Source organism: Puma concolor, chromosome A3 (genome assembly GCF_028749965.1).
Source record: "Puma concolor isolate L17-30 chromosome A3, mPumCon1.1.hap2, whole genome shotgun sequence".
NCBI classification, from domain to species: Eukaryota; Metazoa; Chordata; class Mammalia; order Carnivora; family Felidae; genus Puma; species Puma concolor.
Genome location: NC_141669.1, coordinates 30,186,429 through 30,206,332, shown reverse-complemented (window position 1 = coordinate 30,206,332; position 19,904 = coordinate 30,186,429). Strand labels below are relative to the sequence as shown.

General features: G+C 42.1%; 1 protein-coding gene across 1 annotated transcript in view; it reads right to left on the bottom strand.

The window, feature by feature from the left end:
• VIT (vitrin) overlaps window positions 1-19,904 on the bottom strand; it is a 106,203-nt gene that overhangs the window by 70,800 nt on the left and 15,499 nt on the right. The window contains exons 2-3 of the mRNA XM_086700361.1: window positions 11,651-11,720; window positions 4,413-4,478 (exon numbers count right to left, since the gene is read on the bottom strand). Coding sequence (XP_086556487.1) covers window positions 4,413-4,478; window positions 11,651-11,702 — 118 coding nt within the window. The 5' untranslated portion in view covers window positions 11,703-11,720. The remainder of the gene's footprint in view (window positions 1-4,412; window positions 4,479-11,650; window positions 11,721-19,904) is intronic.

Sequence of the window (19,904 nt, the reverse complement as noted above, 5' to 3'; positions counted from 1 at the left end):
AATACTGTAGATTGCATAAGCCTTCCAGGGACTGGAGCGGGGAGGGAGGAAGCCCCTGTAATGATGACATTTTAATTTCTCAGCCCCTGGAAATTGGCAGTTTGGAGTCAGACTTGATTTGATTAGAAAATGAAGTGATGTGATAAGCCAAGCGTGCTGAAATTACATTGTGCCTAATACAATTGTGTACATGAAAGCAAAATATTAGCTTGAAATGAATGGTCATGCATAAGAGCGAAGAATAAGTTTGTAAGAGCTTCTCCCATTTCTTTTTTTTTTTTTTTTTTAACCTTTGCTTTCCCTTTTGTAAGACTCCCATGCCAGATTATTTTCAACATGTAATACCTTCTTGGTCTGAAGGGCCCCCAACGGAGATAAGTGATATCCATGAGGGCCTCTGGGGAGCCATAGGAAGACCAAAGAAATGGAAAAAGGAAAAGGAGATGAGAAGAAAAAGAAATGATAAAGAAGACGAAGGAGAGAAAGCAAAGTCTACATGTAGACAGAATAGATGCACTTGTATGGCACATGGCTTCTGGCCAGACCAAAGGAAGACACCCAAGCTGGTTCCTCCTTTTCCTGTTCTCTCCATGTCTCTTCTACTTTATTTCCTATTTGGTCAGCCTGTAGTCATCCCACACCCCTCATCTGTCTCCAGGCAACAGATACTTCGTTCCTAAGCCCTGGCTGGCTTGGCAGAAGGCACTAAGAAAGCATCTAGGGTTGAACCTCACACAGACCTGCATTTCCAATCTGGCTCTGCCAGCCTGTGGCACCAAGTCGTGGGCACTGAGTCAAGAGCAGCGTTGCATGGGTCGTAGGGGTCAGTGTCCACTCACCAAAACTCTAAGATTAGTTTCTTCTTGTTAGCCTTGAATGGGCACTGGTGCCAACGGAGGGCTGGCCCGAAGAGGGGCCAGAGGGCACTGATGAGTACCCATGGTTTTACAATCATATCTGCAAGTCTGTCTTGCAAGTCATATCTGGGATGTCTGTCTACTTCATGGGTTCTCAAATTTCACCAGGCATTGGGATTACAGGAGGGCTTGTTAAAACATGGATGGCTGGGACCTGGCGTTCGTATGTCTGATGTCAGCAGCCTGGGCGGGGTGGGGCAGAAGGTCCCAGGTGCTGCTGGTGCGGCTGGTCCAGGAGCACACTGTGAGCATCACTGACCCAGTTCGTTCTCACACCGAGGCCAAAGTGATTGGTTGAAAGTCTTGCTTTTATGATTTCCCTTTTCTGCCTAAAATCCTTCAGTAGCTCCCTACAAGATACATTTTGGGGTGTCAGCTGAGCTGGAAATGAAACAACATTTTCCTTGGGGAAGAGGTCGGAGACCACCTCCTCCCCACCTCCTCCTTTTTGAGCGTCTCCTGGGAATATGGGCTCCAAAAAGGCCCACCTTTTGATCTTATGATGCAAGGCCTTCAGCCTTCTGACCTGTGGATCCGTAAATACTTACTTCTAGAAGGAGCTCGGGGCTGTCCAGGTATAGGGGAGACGACCACGGAGTCCATGCATTCACCTCTCAAGGAGATGAGAGAAAATGTAATTGTCGTGCCTCCTACTTCACTGTAGACCTTCGTGTGAAGTGCTGGGCAGACTCAGTGGATGCTTTCACTGTACCCGTATATGCATGTAAATCCGTACCCTCACCAACAAACTGCATGCTCTCTCCTCTCTCTCCATTTGTTGGCAGAAAGAGTTTTGTGTTTTTTCAATTTTTTTTTTTTTCTTGGCAGGATGGTCTTATTTCCCCAGCACAACCCTAACTACTTTATTCTTCTCTGAGAACCACCCTGCCGCCTGGGATGATGCAATTAGGTTCTATCTCCCAAGAATGTGGAGTCAGTATTGACAGACACCATGTGCAGAGTGGGTAAAGGGAGGGGGAGAGGGAGGACCAGGGAGAGAGAGGGAGAGGGAGACAGTGAGGCAGACATGCATAGAGAAGCAGAGGTACTCATTCTTGGGGACTTTTCGTCTGGAGTGCGGTTCCAGCGAGTTCCAGCTACCAACCCCCCACCCACGTCCTGCCAAAATCCCTTTTGGAGTTATGCTGGTTGCAACCAAAATAATGTGCGCTGAGATATTCCCATAGCCCTCATAAGGAAGTCCAGATTCCCGGGCACGGTAACAAAGCTCTCCACGATCCCACGCCTGTTTAGTCCTTCACCTCCTATCTCAACACCTTCACTTCCTACTCTATGTTTCAGTCACATCAAACTACTTTTTAGCTCTTTCCACTCTTCAGGCCTTAAGCGTGCTGTTTTCTCTCTGCTTGCATCCCTCTCTTCTCACCTTTGCCTGGTCTATACCTAGTCGGTCTTCACATATCAGTGTAGGTGTGGTGCTTCCTCCAGGAAGCCCTCCCAGATATACAGCTCTTCTCCACATTCTTGGAGTACGTTTAGCTGCCTGGTGACTTGCCTTTCTTTCTCCCTAGATTTTGAGCTCTGTGAGGGCAAAGACTGAGTCTCAATCGCTGTTGTATCTGGGTGTCTAACATAGAAACCGGTACTTGGTGGGCACTCAATAAACACTGATCAAATGAATGGAGTGCCTCTTTGCCATCAGTCACCTACCCCAGTGGCAGACTGACAACAGCGAAAAGAAAACATGAAAATGACTTTGGCCTCAAGCCATATAGACTGTCATTTAGAAATACTCCTGAGGTAAAGAATCAGACATTGCCATGGTTTGAGAATATCCTATTACCTTCACTGTATCCCCATCTCCCTACCCCCCTTATTTCATCATTGTGCCAGGGTTTCCAGCTAGAGAAAAGGTCTCTTGCATGTATTGATTCAAATGTGCTGCATCACCAGGGAGATTTCGAGTATAAGGTTAGAATTTAGCATATCAGAAATCTAATCCATTTGAGATCTCTCAAAGAGGTTTGCCTTTGGGTCATTTAGCACAGGCTTTCATAGTCACTGACAACTGTTGTCATGGTAATCATGGAGCCTTTCATGATTTTTGTAGATGAGTTAATGAAGATACTGGAAACAGCCCAAAGGAATTCATACTTGGGTGTGCGTTTGTCTCCATATTAACCCAATCATTGTTTTGAACACACATCTGCCCCTGGGCTGATTCTCTTGGCTCTTGGTACCGACAGGAATAAATAAACAACTGATTCCTTTTTAGGATTTTAGGCTTGGAGGCTGTGGATGGCTGCTCTTTTGGTCTCATTTCAACAGGAAATCCCACATGGAGGGTTTAAAGGAGCAGAAGGGAAAAAGAATGGTGTGTGAAGCAAATATCTTTCTTTTATTTCAAATTATTAATGTTGCTGATTGCCAGCATCTAAATTTAATGCCTGTGAAGAAGTTTCAGTTGTGGGAAGCACAGAACATTGACTATATCTACAGCATTTCTTTCATGGTCCTTTATAAATATACCTTCACTTAGGCCTCCATCAAATGCACAAATTTAGATCCAGATATCTGAGCGTGTTTACAGTATTGGAGTGTGAGATTTTCCATCTATGTCCTGTCCTGCTAGTGATTTCCCAATATCCATTCTTCCTTCTTTCCTGTAATACAATCCCTTACTTTTAGCTAGGCATGTGGATGCTTGAAATGAAGACATTTCCCATTCTTCCTTAAAGCTGGCCAATGACATTTAAGTAGAAGTGGTGTATTTCACTTGCTGGACTTATCTTTAAAGGGGTGGGTATGTGTCCTTCTTCATCTCTTCCTGCTGACAGGAATGTGGATGTGATGGATGGAGCTGGGGCACCCATTCTGGGCAATGAGTTGAGAGCCATGTTGAGGAGAGCAGAATGACAAGACAGAAGGGGTCCAGGTCCCTGGAGACTGTAAACCTTCCATAAAAGCCCAAACTGACTATGTTTACAGGAGAAAGAAGCTTTGCTCCTATTTAAGCAATTGTTATTCTGGGTTTTCTGTCATCTAATTTTAACTGATTATCCAAAAATGAAATTTATTTTTCCTCTTTCCACTGATGAGGTGTGAAACCTTATGCGCTTTTCTGTGAGATTTACCTTCTTATCCCAGAGCATGCTGGAAGGTGAACATGTTTGCATTAGCCAGACTCAATTTTCTGGTATGGAGAATTGAGACAGCATTTCAATGGCAAGAAACTAGCTACTCCAGCTTAGCCATAGAGACTTAATGTTGCCCGGCCTTTGTATGTACATTTTGAAATTTTCCAATATGATGGGACCACATATCTTTTACCCTAAAATCAGCGCTCCTATTTCAGATGCTTTTGTGGAATGAGGTAGGCGGTAAATAATAATTACTACTAATTAGACTGAATGCAAAGTAATTGAAGGAAGACCAAGAAACCCCAAACCTTCCAAATTATCTGAAACAAGCATAACAGCCCAATACACGGGAGATACAAGTCTTATGCTAGTAAGGAACTGCAGTTTTACTTACTTAACTTGGGCCTTTTAATCTTCTTTGTCATGTCTTTATTTGAGTGTATTCCAGTCGCCAGCAAAACTACATGAAAAAGAAAATTGAAGAAAACCTAATCAGTATCATTTTACCTAAACACTTTCCTTTGACCCTTATCTTTGCTTCGATCCCATGTTAAAATATTCTCATTGGTGGAACTAATTTTCCCTTAAATGAAGGTCGGGGAAATAAGATGATTAGTTTGTGTTTTTGTCCTCCGCGGAAACAGGCCTTTCAAAAACATCTCTTGGATACCTGCCCTTTGCTTTTCTTCACATTTCACCACATCAACTCCCCTCTCTTCATTTCCAAAGGAGGAAATGTGGGCCTGGAGAAGTCTACTCTTTGCTTGGTGCAGAAATAAATGATGGAGGAAGGATGAGCACCAAGCTCTGCTGGCGCTCTTTCCTCCGGTCCACACTCAGTTTCCAAATGGCTAATTCCCCTCTAGTCGGAGAACTCCATGCGCATGCGCATGCCTGTGTGCTTGTGTGCATGTCTGCGCATGTGCATGCGAGTGAGAAAGGGAGGGTTGGCAGGGAAAGGTAAACTAGGAGGAGGGGGACTGGGGAGAAGAGGGGGACTGGTCGCAGGGTCTTAGGTGTGACCTGGGTGTCCCCTGTTGGTGCAGCACCTGGTTCTGTGCCCCATCAAGGCCAACTGCAGGTAGGTGGCCTTTCCCCTCAGAAACAGGAATAGAACAGCTTTTGGAGACGGCTGTCTTAAGGAGGTGTAACACCAGAGGAAGGAGGGGGGAACTCTCTCCTTTTTAATTCGAAGTCACGTTACCAGTTTGAGCCTTGTGTTTTTAAAAAATAACATTGGCCAGTTTTTCTTATTTCCAAAATAGTACACGTTCCTCACTGAAGGATGTAAAAAACACAAAGAACAGTAAGGAAAATATAAATATAGATGAACACAAGAGTATAATATTTTTGGGTTTTTTTCTATATGTGTACTTATTCATGCAGGTGCTCAAACAAACCTTTGATCATGCTCACACCGTTTACAATGTTTTATAACTTATTTCTACTTGAGGATATATACAAACACTTTTTCATGTCATTAAATGTGCCTCTCACAATAATTTTAAGTGTGGGCAAGGTATTGCACTGTATGGATGTATCAGAATTTAGCTAACATCTGATTTAATATAAATTGCTTCATCTCCACACGGATCCTTTGTTATTTCCTTTAAATAAATTTCCAAACAGGATTTCTTGTCTGAGAGACATGCCCACTTAAAATTTCAATATGTATTATGAATATTTCTCATAGCATTTTTTTTTTATTAGCAATGTCTGAAAACGCTCATGTCTCTACCAATGTGAATTCTACCTGCAGATAGAAAAGCAATGTTTTCCCTTCAAAAGGCTGGTCAATTCTCCATTCTCCTTCCTTCCTCTCTAGGTCTCCCTTCTACCCTACCCACCCAAAGCTGGTACTGTTTCCCGCGTCTCTATTTTAGCCACGTTTTTGAGAACTCACTTTGTGGATGGGGTTGGGACTCCAGAGGTAAACATGGAGAGATAGAGTAATCAAAACAGGCATTCTACTTCCTGCCGTGTGTGTGTGTGTGTGTGTGTGTGTAACACAACTCAGATGCTCAATGTAAGCATACATGGACTTAGGAATTCTTGAATTGGCAACTACCTTTGAAGGAAAATGTCACCAGCATTCGTTAAGAAAACTTTGTATTTATCTTGTGATTAGCTAGTCTGCACCAATGGTACAGCCCTTGAATTATCCCCAGTTTCGACCTTTAATGTTAAGCGGAGGCCTGGACAGTTGACATACCATATCCTGCAAGAACAGACACATGAAAGAGAACTGAATGAGACCCAGAAGTCGAGCCAGGTGGAATGAAGGCAGACATTTTTTACGTGTTATTTACTTCTGGGGTTTGGGTGGGTGTGAGTGTCCTGGAGGTCTAATTTTTATAGTGGTCTCTGTGTCATTGAACTCTGTGCAAAGACACATCTTCATTTTATCCACGAAAACAACGAGCCCTAGAATATTTAAAAAAAAAAAAAAAAGCAAGTACTAAATAAGTATATAGAAGAAAATTAAGTAGAAGGAGTAAATGAAATAGTAAGTAATACATTTGGATATCAATATTTGTGGAAAACCAAATACTGTCCTCCCAGGTCTGTGTGCCTGTGGCAAGTGGTTTACAAGTCTCTGTATCATTAGGACTATAAATACATCGGTAAGACCACCCCATCACTCGCATTTGCTCCCCCATGACCCTCCAGGCTGAAAACATGCATAACTGGGCTCAGTTTTACCACAGTGGTTAATAAAGTCATTATTTTCAATGGAACGCAGAGGCCCTCTCCTTGGCCTAGATGCTTGTTAATTAAAACTCTCCAGAAACCACTCCTCAAGGGGAGGGCTGGTCAATAAGGCTGCAAATGTGCTTGTGCCCTGGAGCAAGTCTTCATTCCTCACATATAAGGCTTCCCTCCCTGCACTGGAAATGGTGAATTGACTGTTGAATTTGGGAAAGAGAAAAATCAGTCTTGTGTTGCCTTTCTTAGGAAGTCAGGCAGAGCGCAGGGATGGATGACCAATAAGGGATGGATGGCCAATACTCACTTCCGAGGACAAAGTGGACCACAGGTCTGAAAGCCAATCCCTTCTGTAGGAGTAGCTAGTCACCGGGCTATGGAGGCCATTAGTGTCTAGAAGGCCTGAGGATGTTAAATCTAGAGGCCAAAGTTCCAAGGCAATCATGGTTTATGAAATTTGTTGCAATACTTCTCAATTGTTGAAAATTCAATATTCTAGTTTTGAGTAACATTGAATAAAGGGAATACGGTTCTCACCTTTTGATAGTAGTGCTTGAAATTACCAAACCAACGAACTGTTGACATTACTTTTTCAAAGAAAAGATTTCCCCCCACTTCTCACTCTCTTCCTCTTTAGAGTAGCCATGAGTACAGTTGAGAGGGCTGAGGTGTGATTGTTTTAAAATTCAATTTAAATAAATTATCATCCAGATAGCTTATAGATAAATACAAATGAGTTGGCTTAAAATGATGTTCGGTCTCATTAATGACAAGAAATGCAAGGTAAAGCCAAACATGATAGTTTCTCTTATCATGTCAGTAAATATTGAATAGAAGATTATACTTAATCTTGGCATGGATTTGAGATGATGGCATTTAGGTACACTGCTGGTAAAGTCTAAGCAGGTACAGTCATTCTGGAAAGTCATTTGGCAATATATGTCAGTAGCCTTAAAAATATTTCTATTCTTTGTCCTAGAAAATATGCCCCTAGGAATATATCCCAAGTTATAATTAGAGATAAAGATAAAAAGTGAGGTAAACAAATGTCCATTACAGCATTATATATAATGGCAATCTGGAAATAATGAAATGTTGGAAATATCCCAACAATAGGGTATCCTGAGCATTTATTACAAATGATGTGTTAAAGAATATTAAACGGCAAGTGCTCAGTTCTAAACTTAAGAATGATTTTGACAAAGTTAGAATATATGCAGAGAGAAATAACATAGCAAAATGTTAATGATGGAATTATCATTTCTATTTTCTATATTTTCCCCATTTTATAGTGTATTCCATATATGTATTCCATATTTTATATAGAATATGTTTCTTTTACAATTAGAAAAAGGCAAAATGTTTTATAATTGGGTCATGTTGAAATCATATAGGCTTATGATAATGCAAAGTCCATTCCAAAATCATTGGTATGATTAATAGGCACTTGTGTCCCAGTTCTCCCTATCAATAATGAATTATAATCAGAATTCACTTACTTTCAAGAAAAGACATGAAGGGCCAGAACATCTAATCAATGACCAAATCAGGAAGTACTTACTGAAAACTTATTATGTGCCGAGAACTTTTATGGAAGTGCCTCGTTTTAGCCCATAAACTTTTTGATAGATCCCTTCAGGACCCCTGAAGACACTAACTCTGGTGGTGTTGACAAAAACTCTCTCCTTGACCAAACTTTAATTCAACTCCTCCAGACCCTCTTCCCAGCTGGCCTTTGACCGTGGGCTTCATTGTCTCTCCTTGTTGATTCTGCATCACTCGGTTTTAGCAAGAATCCTGTTTAGAGAGAATCCTCCACCCTTGATACCTGATCGCCCTGGTCTGCCTTTAGCAAGAACCCCCCACCCTTGATGTCTTCACTCAGTAATTTCCATCCACTGACCCATGCGACTTGCTGCTTGGATAGAAATCTCCATGTTCCTTGTTGTATTTGGATTTGAGCCCAGTTCTATAGTGCGATCTCCTCTACTGCAATAGTTCCTGATTACAATCTGTTTTTACCTCTTTAAACACTATCCAGCTCTGGTTCTCTTTAAGTGTCCACAATGCCTTCCTGAAAACTGATTTACGAGGCAGGTCATTTTAAAGCAGTTCAAATTTCCCCCATGCTTTAATTTGGGATTATGTTCTCAATGAAACATCTGGCATTAAATAAATCAGAGCTTCATAGCAAAGACAGGACAACTTACTCTCTACAATCATATAAATCATACAGTTATGCTTCAGATCACAAATATTAAAGCTGGGAGGAGCTTTGCAGGTTATCCTTTTATTTTATAAAAAAGAAACAAAGTTCAAGGTTAACACCTTGGCTAAAGCGGCAGTTATTTGGGGGCAGAAGTTGGAACCAGAACGCAAGTTTGCTGGCTACTGTCTTAGCCCATGTATACCACTTGCTCCCCATAGGTGCAGTTGTTGAATTTGACGCCGTCTTCAGGTAGGTAGAGTCAGAATTGAGTTAAATTACAGGACATTCAGCTGGTGTTGGGGAATCACCTTGTGTGGTGAAAAAACCCACACATCAGAATTGGGTACAGAGTTGGGCTCTGATACCTTAGAAATCCAGCATCCCTAAGGAGGACAATTTATTTCACGATTATTCTTGAGTGCCGGTGGGATGTGTCAAGCACTGGCAATGCACCAGCTCTTGCCTTCAGTGAGTTCACAGCTTTGGGGGACCTGGGCTAGTGGCAAGGCAAATGCCATGCAGCTATGATGAGAATCAATACAGGGTGCAATGGCACACTTAGAAAGATGACCTGATCAAATGAGGGGCTGAGGGAAGCTTTCTGAGGACGAGTAGGGCTTGGGGAGGTATGGAGGCAAGAGGAAGAACATTCCAGGAAGGGGAACAGCATGGTCAAAGGCCTGGAGGGGAGAAATGATGTGAGTCTCAGGGGAATGAGAAAGTCAGTACTTTTCAGGTCCCTGGAAGCCAGAGTGGACTCCGTGGGGAGCAAGGAGCACAGAAGACAGCAAGGACCATATCAGGAAGGCCTTCCCAACAAGCAAGGCACTTTAATTGATATGGACCCCATCTCAAAGACAAAAGGGAAATACTGAGGAGTTTAACTCAAGAGTGGTGATCAGACATGGGCTTTAGAGAGATTGGGGTATGGTAGAGAAGGAGTTAGAGGGGTCAGGATTTGGGGCAGGGAGGCTGTCATGGGTACCAAGGAGCATGACAGGGAAATGGTCCTGGGATGGAGACCAGCAGATGAACAAGAGAGATGCCAGGGAGGCAGACGTGTGAGGACACAGAGAGGGGATTTTGTGACAGGAGTCTCCTTTGTCTGCTTTGATTTCTCACTTTCTGAATGAGTAGCCCTGAGGGGAGAGAGTTTTGCAGAAAGGCAGGCTGAGTCAGGCTGGGACCAGGAAGGACAGTCAAGTCTTCCTTCTTGGTTCTGTGATGCAGGGGACATGCTGAGTATGAAATGGCCTCAGGGTTTGCTTGTTTTGTTTGTTTTACAGTCACTAAAGCCTTCTTATTTCTGACTCTCTACCTGCCCTAAATAAGAAACCTGCTAACAGGCGAGTGATTGTGGGAGAGGGCAGCCTCTCAAAGGACAAGGTCCAAGTGAAGGAGCCTGAGTTTCCCAGGTGAATATCCTTCAGCAGGTTGGTGGGGGAGTCTGGACCAGAACCCATGTGAACCCTCCGACTCCCAGTCTAGTCTCCTTCCACCAGGTGAAAGCCCTCTTGCCTTCTCAGCTGTGTTACCTCTTTCTCTTCCATTTACCAATTCTGCACAGGTGGGCCTCTGTGTAGACGCCCTCTGCACAGACCTTGAACATTCAGACTATGTTATGGGTTTAATTTTGTCCATCCTAGATTCATATGTTGAAGTCCCAGCCCCCAATACCGAATATGACCTCATTTTGAAATAGGCTGCTTGCAGATGTAATGATTTAAGTTCTGATGCGGTCCTACTGGACTAGGTTGGGCCTCTAATCCAATATGTTGGATTATAAGTGTTATAAGAAGGGGGAAATTTGGGCGCACACACAGATGCACACACAGAGGGGTGTGACGTTAAGAAGTGCCAAAGATGGCCGGCAAACAACCAGAAGCTGAGAGAGAGGCATGGAACAGACTCTCCACCACAGCCCTCTGAAGAAACCAAGCCTGCTGACACTCTGAGTTTGGACTTCTAGCTTTCAGGACAGTGAGCGAATAAAATCTTGCCATTTGAAGCACCCCCCCCCCCCCCCCCCCCGGTTTGTGGTATTGTGTTGTGGCAGCCCTAGTGAACAGATAGACTGCCTGAAAGGGCTTTGCACACTTCCCTGGCATTAGTATCACAGCCATCCGTGGGGTCACTCTATCCAACATGGTTGGGGTGCAGTGGGGTTGAAATTACTAGAAGATTACCCTTGGGCTTAAAGCTAAACCCGTCAACCCTCTTCTCTCTTCTGGGCGAGCTTCTGCTCCTCCAGAGCCTACCCAAAATTGTGTTCCCTGCTGATAATGGGTAAGGGTTTCATCTCCAAAAGTATGGGTCACCAGTGGTTACAAGTAAGGTCATGTTAGTGATAATAATTTTTTTTTTTTTTGAGGAATAAGAAACAAGAATGTTCCCAAATTCAGAATCCGTAAATGTGCTCTATCTGCAATGTTGGCTAGTTGCTGAAGAATGCACAGATATGTGCATATAAATGTGTGTAATATGTACAAACATATAATACATACATTGCCTTATACAAAAATATATACACACTTATATCCTGAATTCGATCCACAGTTAACATTCTCACTGAAACTTCCCTCCAAACTATGTATCATAAAAAGATACACTGTGCTGTTTACATGCACTGTCTTGGTTTAAACCTTTTCTTGGCAAGATTCTTTGGACTTTAGGAAAATGTTAAAAGTGTATCCAGATACACATATAAAAGTACTTACCAAGGAACATTTCAATAACAGATGCCTTCATAGTGAGGACAACAATCCCCATAAAAATCAAAATGGCACCCTGGAGAGGAAGAAACAATAACACCGTCACATTTCAGCCAAGAGTTCTGAAATTGGACTCATGGAGTGGGGCGGCGGGGCGGGGAGGGCTGCCTCGTTTTGCATCGCTCCCTGGAGTCTCAGGATTCTAAGTGGCAGCTTGCTCTAAGGAGCCCACAGAGATGGCAGTGGCCAGCCTCACTGGTACCCAGAACCCCTGCTGGCCACTAGTCCCTATTCTTCACAGGTTTGGTCTTTACTTAGAACCGAAGACAAAGTAACTCCACAATTTCGGGAAGATGCTCAACCAGCCTTTAAATTAGGACAAAAGCTACACTTATAATATTGAGAGAACATTTTTGGATTACAAGTAAACAATGCATTCCTCATTCAATAAATATTGATTAAATTCCTATTATATGGCTAGGTATTATTAGGGAGGAAGTGATGGAAATGGAACTAATAAAGGTTTCTTAAAAGACTTATATTTTAAAAGAAGTGGGAAGACATGTGTAGATACAAATAACCATAACGTTAGTAAGTGTGCCAGGCTCCATAAGGGAATAGAAGAGGCGTGTGTAGACCAGTGGTTCTCAAACTTTGCTGCATATTAGTATCGTCTGCGAGTTTTATTTTTTCAAAAAAAATTTTTTTTAACGTTTATTTATTTTTGAGACAGAGACAGAGCATGAACGGGGGAGGGTCAGAGAGAGAGGGAGACACAGAATCGGAAGCAGGCTCCAGGCTCTGAGCCATCAGCCCAGAGCCCGACGCGGGGCTCGAACTCGCAGACCGTGAGATCGTGACCTGAGCCGAAGTCGGACGCTCAACCGACTGAGCCACCCAGGCGCCCCACGTCTGCGAGTTTTAAAAGGCCCTGATGTCCGGGCTGCACCTCAGACTAATTGCATCAAAATCTCTTAAGGTGGGATCTAGCATTGTGTTTTTAAGAACTCCCCCAGGTAATTTCAATGTGCTGACACATTTGAGGACCCGTGGTTTAGAGCAAGACTTGCTAAATCTTACATGCATAGGAATTACCTGAGATTTTGTTAAAACGCAGATTCTAATCCAGTAGGTCTGGGATACTGTCAGAGATTCCCTAGGAGGCCAGGGAATTTTAGAGAAAGGAGAGATAATGACAGCCATGGAGATAAGAGAAAGCCTCCTAGAGGTGGTAGCATTTGATCAACTTTGAAAGACCAACAGTTTGGACATGCAGAAATAGGGAGAAGTGACCCCAAGGTCACTTGGGGGAGGAACAGCACTGACAGGAGCTCAGAGGTTAGCATAGAGGATATGAAGATGCTATCGATCTGTATGGGGTTTCCTCCTTCTCTTGAGGCTATGAGGAAACTCTAAAAGGTTTGTTCATACTACCATTACTCATTACATGGAGCACATACTGTGTACTCTGTTGCCTCAAATCTTCACGATAAGCCAGTGTGGCAGATTTTATGATGCCTTCAGGAAAGTAAGGCTTAGAAAGGTTAAATGTCACATCCCTGGTGACCAGGGTGGTCAGTAGGACCGGAATGGAGGTGGAGTAGGTAGGAAGGATCTGCCCTGGGCACAGGCAGTGAGGAAGAACATTGTCTGAAAGAATTTAAACGCTTAAGGTTGGTCTGCTTTTTATTACCTTTATAAGCTAGCAATTCTAAGCAATGTCAGTGATAAAGCACCCCTGTCTTCTGGGGTGCATGGCTCTCTGCCCAGTGCCATTGCTGTGTGGCCTAAATCTGGCATTCATACCCTGCACTCTGCGGTCCCCAGTGGTGTTATTCTCTGGGGCAGGGAGACAGGGAAAGCCCCTGACTTGTAGCGTTTGTTGATTTCTGTGTAAAAATTCCATGGCTGATGACGAAGCCACCAAAGTAGAGAATTGGGAACACCATCTAGTACTAGCTAGGTCCGGTGCAAGCTTATACCCAATATTTAGATTCAGTACCATGCAGATTTTATTAACAAAAAGCAATTATCAAATTATGGTCGAGGTAGTAATACAAGTACCTGATGCAATTAACTTAAATAAAACTTTTTAGTATATGAAAGATTTTATTACAGACAATTAAATTAGGCAGCAAGAGTAACCTCAAACGGAATGGATTATTTTGCTAATTGCCAGCAACAATTGCAATGTGTTAAATTTCCCAATAAAAGTTGTTGACTACTGTTTACATAATAGGCAAATAACGGCTCTTAGCTTCAAAATAGAAATAAAATCATACATACAGTCAGTTTGGCAATTTGATGCTTAAATAGCTGGGTTATGTTTTGGAAATAGGGTGATAGCAATTAAAAAAATTTTTTTCGTCTTTTACTGTTTTGACTCTGAGAAGCTCCGGAGCCACTTAACATGTTTTCAGGACGAAACCGTTAACTTTTTATGGAATAAATGCAGTATATCAAGCTACCCTACTGTACCGACCTAACCCAGCCCCACCAGTTGGCTGTTACTGTTCAGCTTTGCAGATTTTATCAGGTCACCTTGATTTCTGCTTCTCTTTCTCCACATCTTACCTATCAGCCAAGGCTGTTGGCTCTATATTCATAATGTATCCAGAATCTGACCATGTCTTATCATCTTTACTACTGCCATCTGCTCCAGGCCATGCCTCCTGTCACCTGGTTATCACAATCAGCCTCCTTACTGGGCTAGTTCCTTCTTCCTCTGACTCCACAATCCTCACAGCAATCAGAACTCTGAAGTGGCTCCCCATGTTACTCCGAATCAAAGCCCAAGTCTTGACAAGTGGCTTACAACCCTATGTGATTTTGCACCATTGGCCCCCCCGACCTCATTTCTCCCCATTTTCTCCCTTACTTGTTAAGCTCTGAGTACAATGGCCTCCTGGCTGTTTCTAGCACACACTTGGTCTCATGGTCTGTTTCCTCTACCTGGATGCCCCTCCCCCAAGATCAGAACATGATTTACTGCCTCATTTCTTTCAAGTCTTTGCTTAAATGTTACCTTCTCTTGAGACATCCCCTTACCACCCAGCATAACCTCTGCCACCCACCACCAACTGGTACACCCTATCCTTTTCCCACTATTTTTTTTTTCATGTTACTATTGCCACTGACATACTTTATTTTACTTGTTTACTGTTTGTGTTCTCCACTAGAATGCAAGCTCCATGAGGGCAAGGATTTTTTACTCGATTTTTTTTTTATGTGCCCGATAAATACATGTTGGATTAATGAGTGAGTAGCTGGGGCTTTCTCCTTTCCCTGGGAAATAAAAAAAGAAAACCGACAATCTTGTGAATACACTAAAAACCAGTGAATTGTACACTTTCAAGGGTTATCTTATGGCATGTGATTTATATCTCAATAAGCATTATTGATCGTCAACAAACTGAAGATGGATTGCAGAGAGAAATGCTCTCAGATCTGTGTCTTACAACTTGAGGAGACATGATGGACCTGACCTTTACGTGCTGGGACGGGTGGATAAAAACAAACAGGATTCCAGGAAACACTCTAATCCTGTAGGAGTTATCACCCAAATGCTGACTCATTCATCATGGACTAGAATCACTCTGGTCTCTTGGAATCAATGTTTTGAGGCCTCTTTCTTACCACTTCAATTTCTCTCCTTGTTTGGCCCATTCACTCATATACTGAAAGAAAGTATAAATGTGCCTTTTTGAAATGTGTGTTGAAAAACCTCTAACCCTCTCTTAGCCATTCCAGAGGCCGGAAATGAGGATGGCTGCCACCGCTGTTAAGCAGTACTTGTAGACTGTCCAGTGCCACGAAACTGTGTGGTGCACAGTAATGTTGGAGCCCTGAATCCTCATGTGCTCACCAGGGTTTGAACAAAACCCAGACAACTGGAGTTTCCAAAAGAATGTGTTACTGATTCATGAATTTATGGATTGCGCCATGAGATGGAATATGGAGTCCTGAACATGAAGTTCTGGTGAGGCAAATGAAGCCTGATTGTGAAATAAAAATACACACTAACGTAAGTGGAGTAGCCAGCCAACTTAATTAGACCTCTCGTTGCCTGGATTTAGAAAAGAGCGAGTTGGTAATAAATAATAACATCACCTTATATTTATACGGTTCTTCGGGTTTTTTTCCTCCAATTTAAAAATTGTGCTAAAATGCACAAATGTAAAATTTACTGTCTTAACCGTTTTGTAAGAGGTTAATGTTGACACATTCATAATGTACAATCATCACCGCCATCGATTTCCAGAACTCTTTTTGTCTTGTAAAACTGAAATTCTACGCCCATTAAACAAAAACTCCCCATCTCTCCCTACTCCCAAGTCCCTGGCAACCAGCATTCTGCCTCAAGGATTTTTTTTTTTTTTTTAATTTAATTTTATTTTTTTTTCAACGTTTATTTATTTTTGGGACAGAGAGAGACAGAGCATGAACAGGGGAGGGGCAGAGAGAGAGGGAGACACAGAATCGGAAACAGGCTCCAGGCTCTGAGCCATCAGCCCAGAGCCCGACGCGGGGCTCGAACTCACGGACCGCGAGATCGTGACCTGACTGAAGTTGGACGCTTAACCGACTGCGCCACCCAGGCGCCCCCTGCCTCAAGGATTTTGACTAAGTACTTCATTTAAGTGAATCATACGGTATTTGTCTTTTTGTGACCGGCCCATTTCAAATAGTATGATGTTTTCAGGGTTCATCCACGTTGTAGCCTGTCTCAGAATTTCTTTCTTTTTGGTGCTGGGTGATACTGCATTGTATGTATAAACCACATTTTACTTATCCTTTCACCTGTTCATGAACTCTTGGGTTGCTTCTACACTTTGGTTATCGTGAAAAATGCTGCCGTGATCGCGGATGTACAAGTATCTCTTAGAGACCCTGCTTTCAGTTCTTTTGTTTATACCTCAAAGGGAAATCACTGGATCATATGGTAGTTTTATGTTCTTGTGTTTTGAGGAACCACCATACTGTTTTTGGAATGGCTGCACCATTTTACGTGGCCATTAACAGCGCTCAAGGGGTCTAGCATCTGCATGTTGTCACCAACCTTGTTATTTTCAGTTTCTTTCGATGGTACTCATTCTAATGGGTGTGAAGTGGCATCTCGTCGCAGCTTTGATTTGCGTTTCCCTAATGGTTGGGGATGTTGACAACTGTTTGTGTGCTTGTTGGCCACTTGGAGATCTTCTGTGAAGAAATGTCTATTCAAGTCCTTTGCCTGGTTTTTTAGCAGGTGGTTTTCTTGTTGAATTCTTGGAGTCACGTATACTTTCTGGATATTAATCTCTTATCAGCTATGATTTGCAAATATTTTATCCCATTTTTTTGTACTTTGTTGACAGTGCCTTTGATGCACAAGATTTTTAAATATTCATGAAGACTAATTTGTCTATTTTTCTTTTGTTGTCTGTGCCTTTGGGTGTCATATCCAAGAAATCATTGCCAAATCCAATGTCATTCAGCTTTTGTCGTATGTTTTCCCCTAAGAGTTTTATAGTTTTAGGTCTCACATTTAGATCTTTGGTCCATTTGAGTTAAATTTTGTTTATGGTGTTAGGTGAGGGTACAGCTTTGTTCTTTTGCATGTGGATATGCTCTTCTCCCAGCACCATTTGTTTTTTTTTTTTTTTTTTTCAACGTTTATTTATTTTTGGGACAGAGAGAGACAGAGCATGAACGGGGGAGGGGCAGAGAGAGAGGGAGACACAGAACCGGAAACAGGCTCCAGGCTCTGAGCCATCAGCCCAGAGCCTGACGCGGGGCTCGAACTCACGGACCGCGAGATCGTGACCTGGCCGAAGTCGGACGCTCAACCGACTGCGCCACCCAGGCGCCCCACCAGCACCATTTGTTTAAGAGTCTGTCTTTTCCCTATTGAATGGTCTTGGCACCGTGGTCAAAAATGATTTGACCATATATGTAAGGGTTCATTTCTGGGCACTCTATTCTGTTCCATGTATGTTTCTGTCGATGTATGTTTCTCTGCCAATTCCACACTACTTTGATTACTATAGCTTTGTAGTAATTTGTTTTTTTACTTTTAGATCAGGAACTGTGTGTCCTCCAGCTCTCCTCTTCTTTTTCAAGACTGTTTTGGCTATTTGGTGTCCCTTGAGATTTCACATAAATTTTTGGATGCGTTTTTCAATTTCTGCAAAGAACATCATTAGAATTTTGATAGGTATTGTATTGAATCTATAGATTGCTTTAGGTAGTATTGAGATCTTTTTAAAAATAGACTTTATTTTACTTATTTATTTTTGAGACAGAGAGAGAGAGAGAGAGAGAGAGAGAGAGAGAGTGAGCATGCGAATGCCTGCAAGTGGGGGAGGGGCAAAGAGAGAGATAGAGAGAATCTTAAGCAGGCTCCACCATGAGATCGTGACCTGAGCCGAAATCAAGTGTCTGACTTTTAACTAACTGAGCCACCCAGGTGCCCTGGTATTGACATCGTAAAAGTATTAAGTCTTCCAGAGGCACCTGGGTGGCTCAGTCGGTTGAGCATCTGACTCTTGATTTCGGCTCAGGTAATGACCCAGGGTCATGGGATCCAGCTATGTATCAGCCTCTGTGCTAAGTGTGCAGTCTCCTTGGGATTCTCTCTCTCTCTCTGTCTCTCTGTCTCTCTGTCTCTCTCTGTCTCTCTCTCTCTCTCTCTCTCTATATATATATGTGTGTGTGTGTGTGTGTGTGTGTATTATATATAATATATATATATAATAAAATGAAAAAAATACTAAGTCTTCCAGTTTATCAATATGGAATACATTTCTACTTATTTATGCCTCCTTCAGTTTCTTTCAGCAATATTCTGTAGTTTTCATTGTATAAGTCTTTAGCCTCCTTGATTAAATTAATTCCTAAGTATTTTATTCTTTTTGATGCTATTGTAAATGGAATTGTTTTCTTAATTTCCTCTTTAGACTGTATGTTCTTCATGTATAAAGATGCAAGTGATTTTTGCCTGTTGACGTTGTATCCTATTTGGCTGAATTCATTTATTCATTCTAACAATTTGGTTGTGTAATCTTTAGGATTTTCTACGTATAAGAGCATACCATCTGCAAACAGATAATTTTACTTCTTCCTTCCATTTTAGATGAATTTTATTTACCTCCCTTGCCTAATTCCTCTGGCTAGAACTTCCAGTGCTATGTTGAATAGAAGTGGTAAAAACAGATGGGCATCCTTGTCTTGTTCCTGACCCTAAGGAGAAACTTTCAGTCTTTCACCATTGAGCAGGAGGTTTGCTGTAAGATTTCATATATGGTTTTTATTATGTTCAGGTAGTTTCCTTCTATTCCTAGTTTGCTGAGTATTTTTTATCATGAAAGGGTACTAAATTTTGCCAAATGATTTTTCTGCATCACTTGAGATGATGTTTGTTTTTTCCTCCCTTTATTCTATTAACATGGTATATTACATTAGTCGATTTTTGCATGTTCAACCATTTTTCCATTCCAGGAGTAAATCCCACTTGGTCATGTTGTATAATTACTTTTAATCTGCTTCTGAATTCAATTTCCTAATATTCTGTGGAAGAGTTTTGCATCCACATTTATATGGGATATTGTATTGTTAGGCGACACTGTAGTTTTCTTTTCCTGTGGTGCCTTTGTCTAATTTGGGCTCTGGGTAACGCTGGCCTTACAGGATGATTTAAGAAGCATTCCCTTATCTTTAGTTTTTGGGAAAAGTTTGAGAAGGTTTGATATTGGTTCTTCTTTAAATGTTTGGTGGAATTCACCAGAGAAGCCATCAGACCCAGGGCTTTTTGTTGTCAGGCGATTTTTGATTACTGATTAAATCTCTATACTAGTTACAGGTCTATTCAGATTTACTTTTCCTTCAATGTCTTGGTAGGCTTTGCGTGTCTAGAATTTGTCCACGTCAGCTAGGTTATCCAATTTGTTGGCATACAATTGTCCATAGAACTTTCCTATATATTTTTTTTTATCTCAATAACATTGATTACCTCAGAGAAAGAAAACCCGGTAAGTGGTGATGAGAGACCGAAGTGAGTGTGACAGTTTTGTTCTGTTGAAATCCTTACTCTGTGCCCCTATGTAAATAAGTCAGAAATTAGTGAAACAGGCTGTTTGGAAGATTGAACATAGATAACATCGATATTTAACGAGAAGCTGCAGTCATCTCCCAACCCATTCCTTGCTCTCTGCTTTCTGTTCCGGGTCATCCTTCCCCCCAGCTGGGGAGGATCAGCTTCCTGAAGCATGGGTCCGAGTGTACA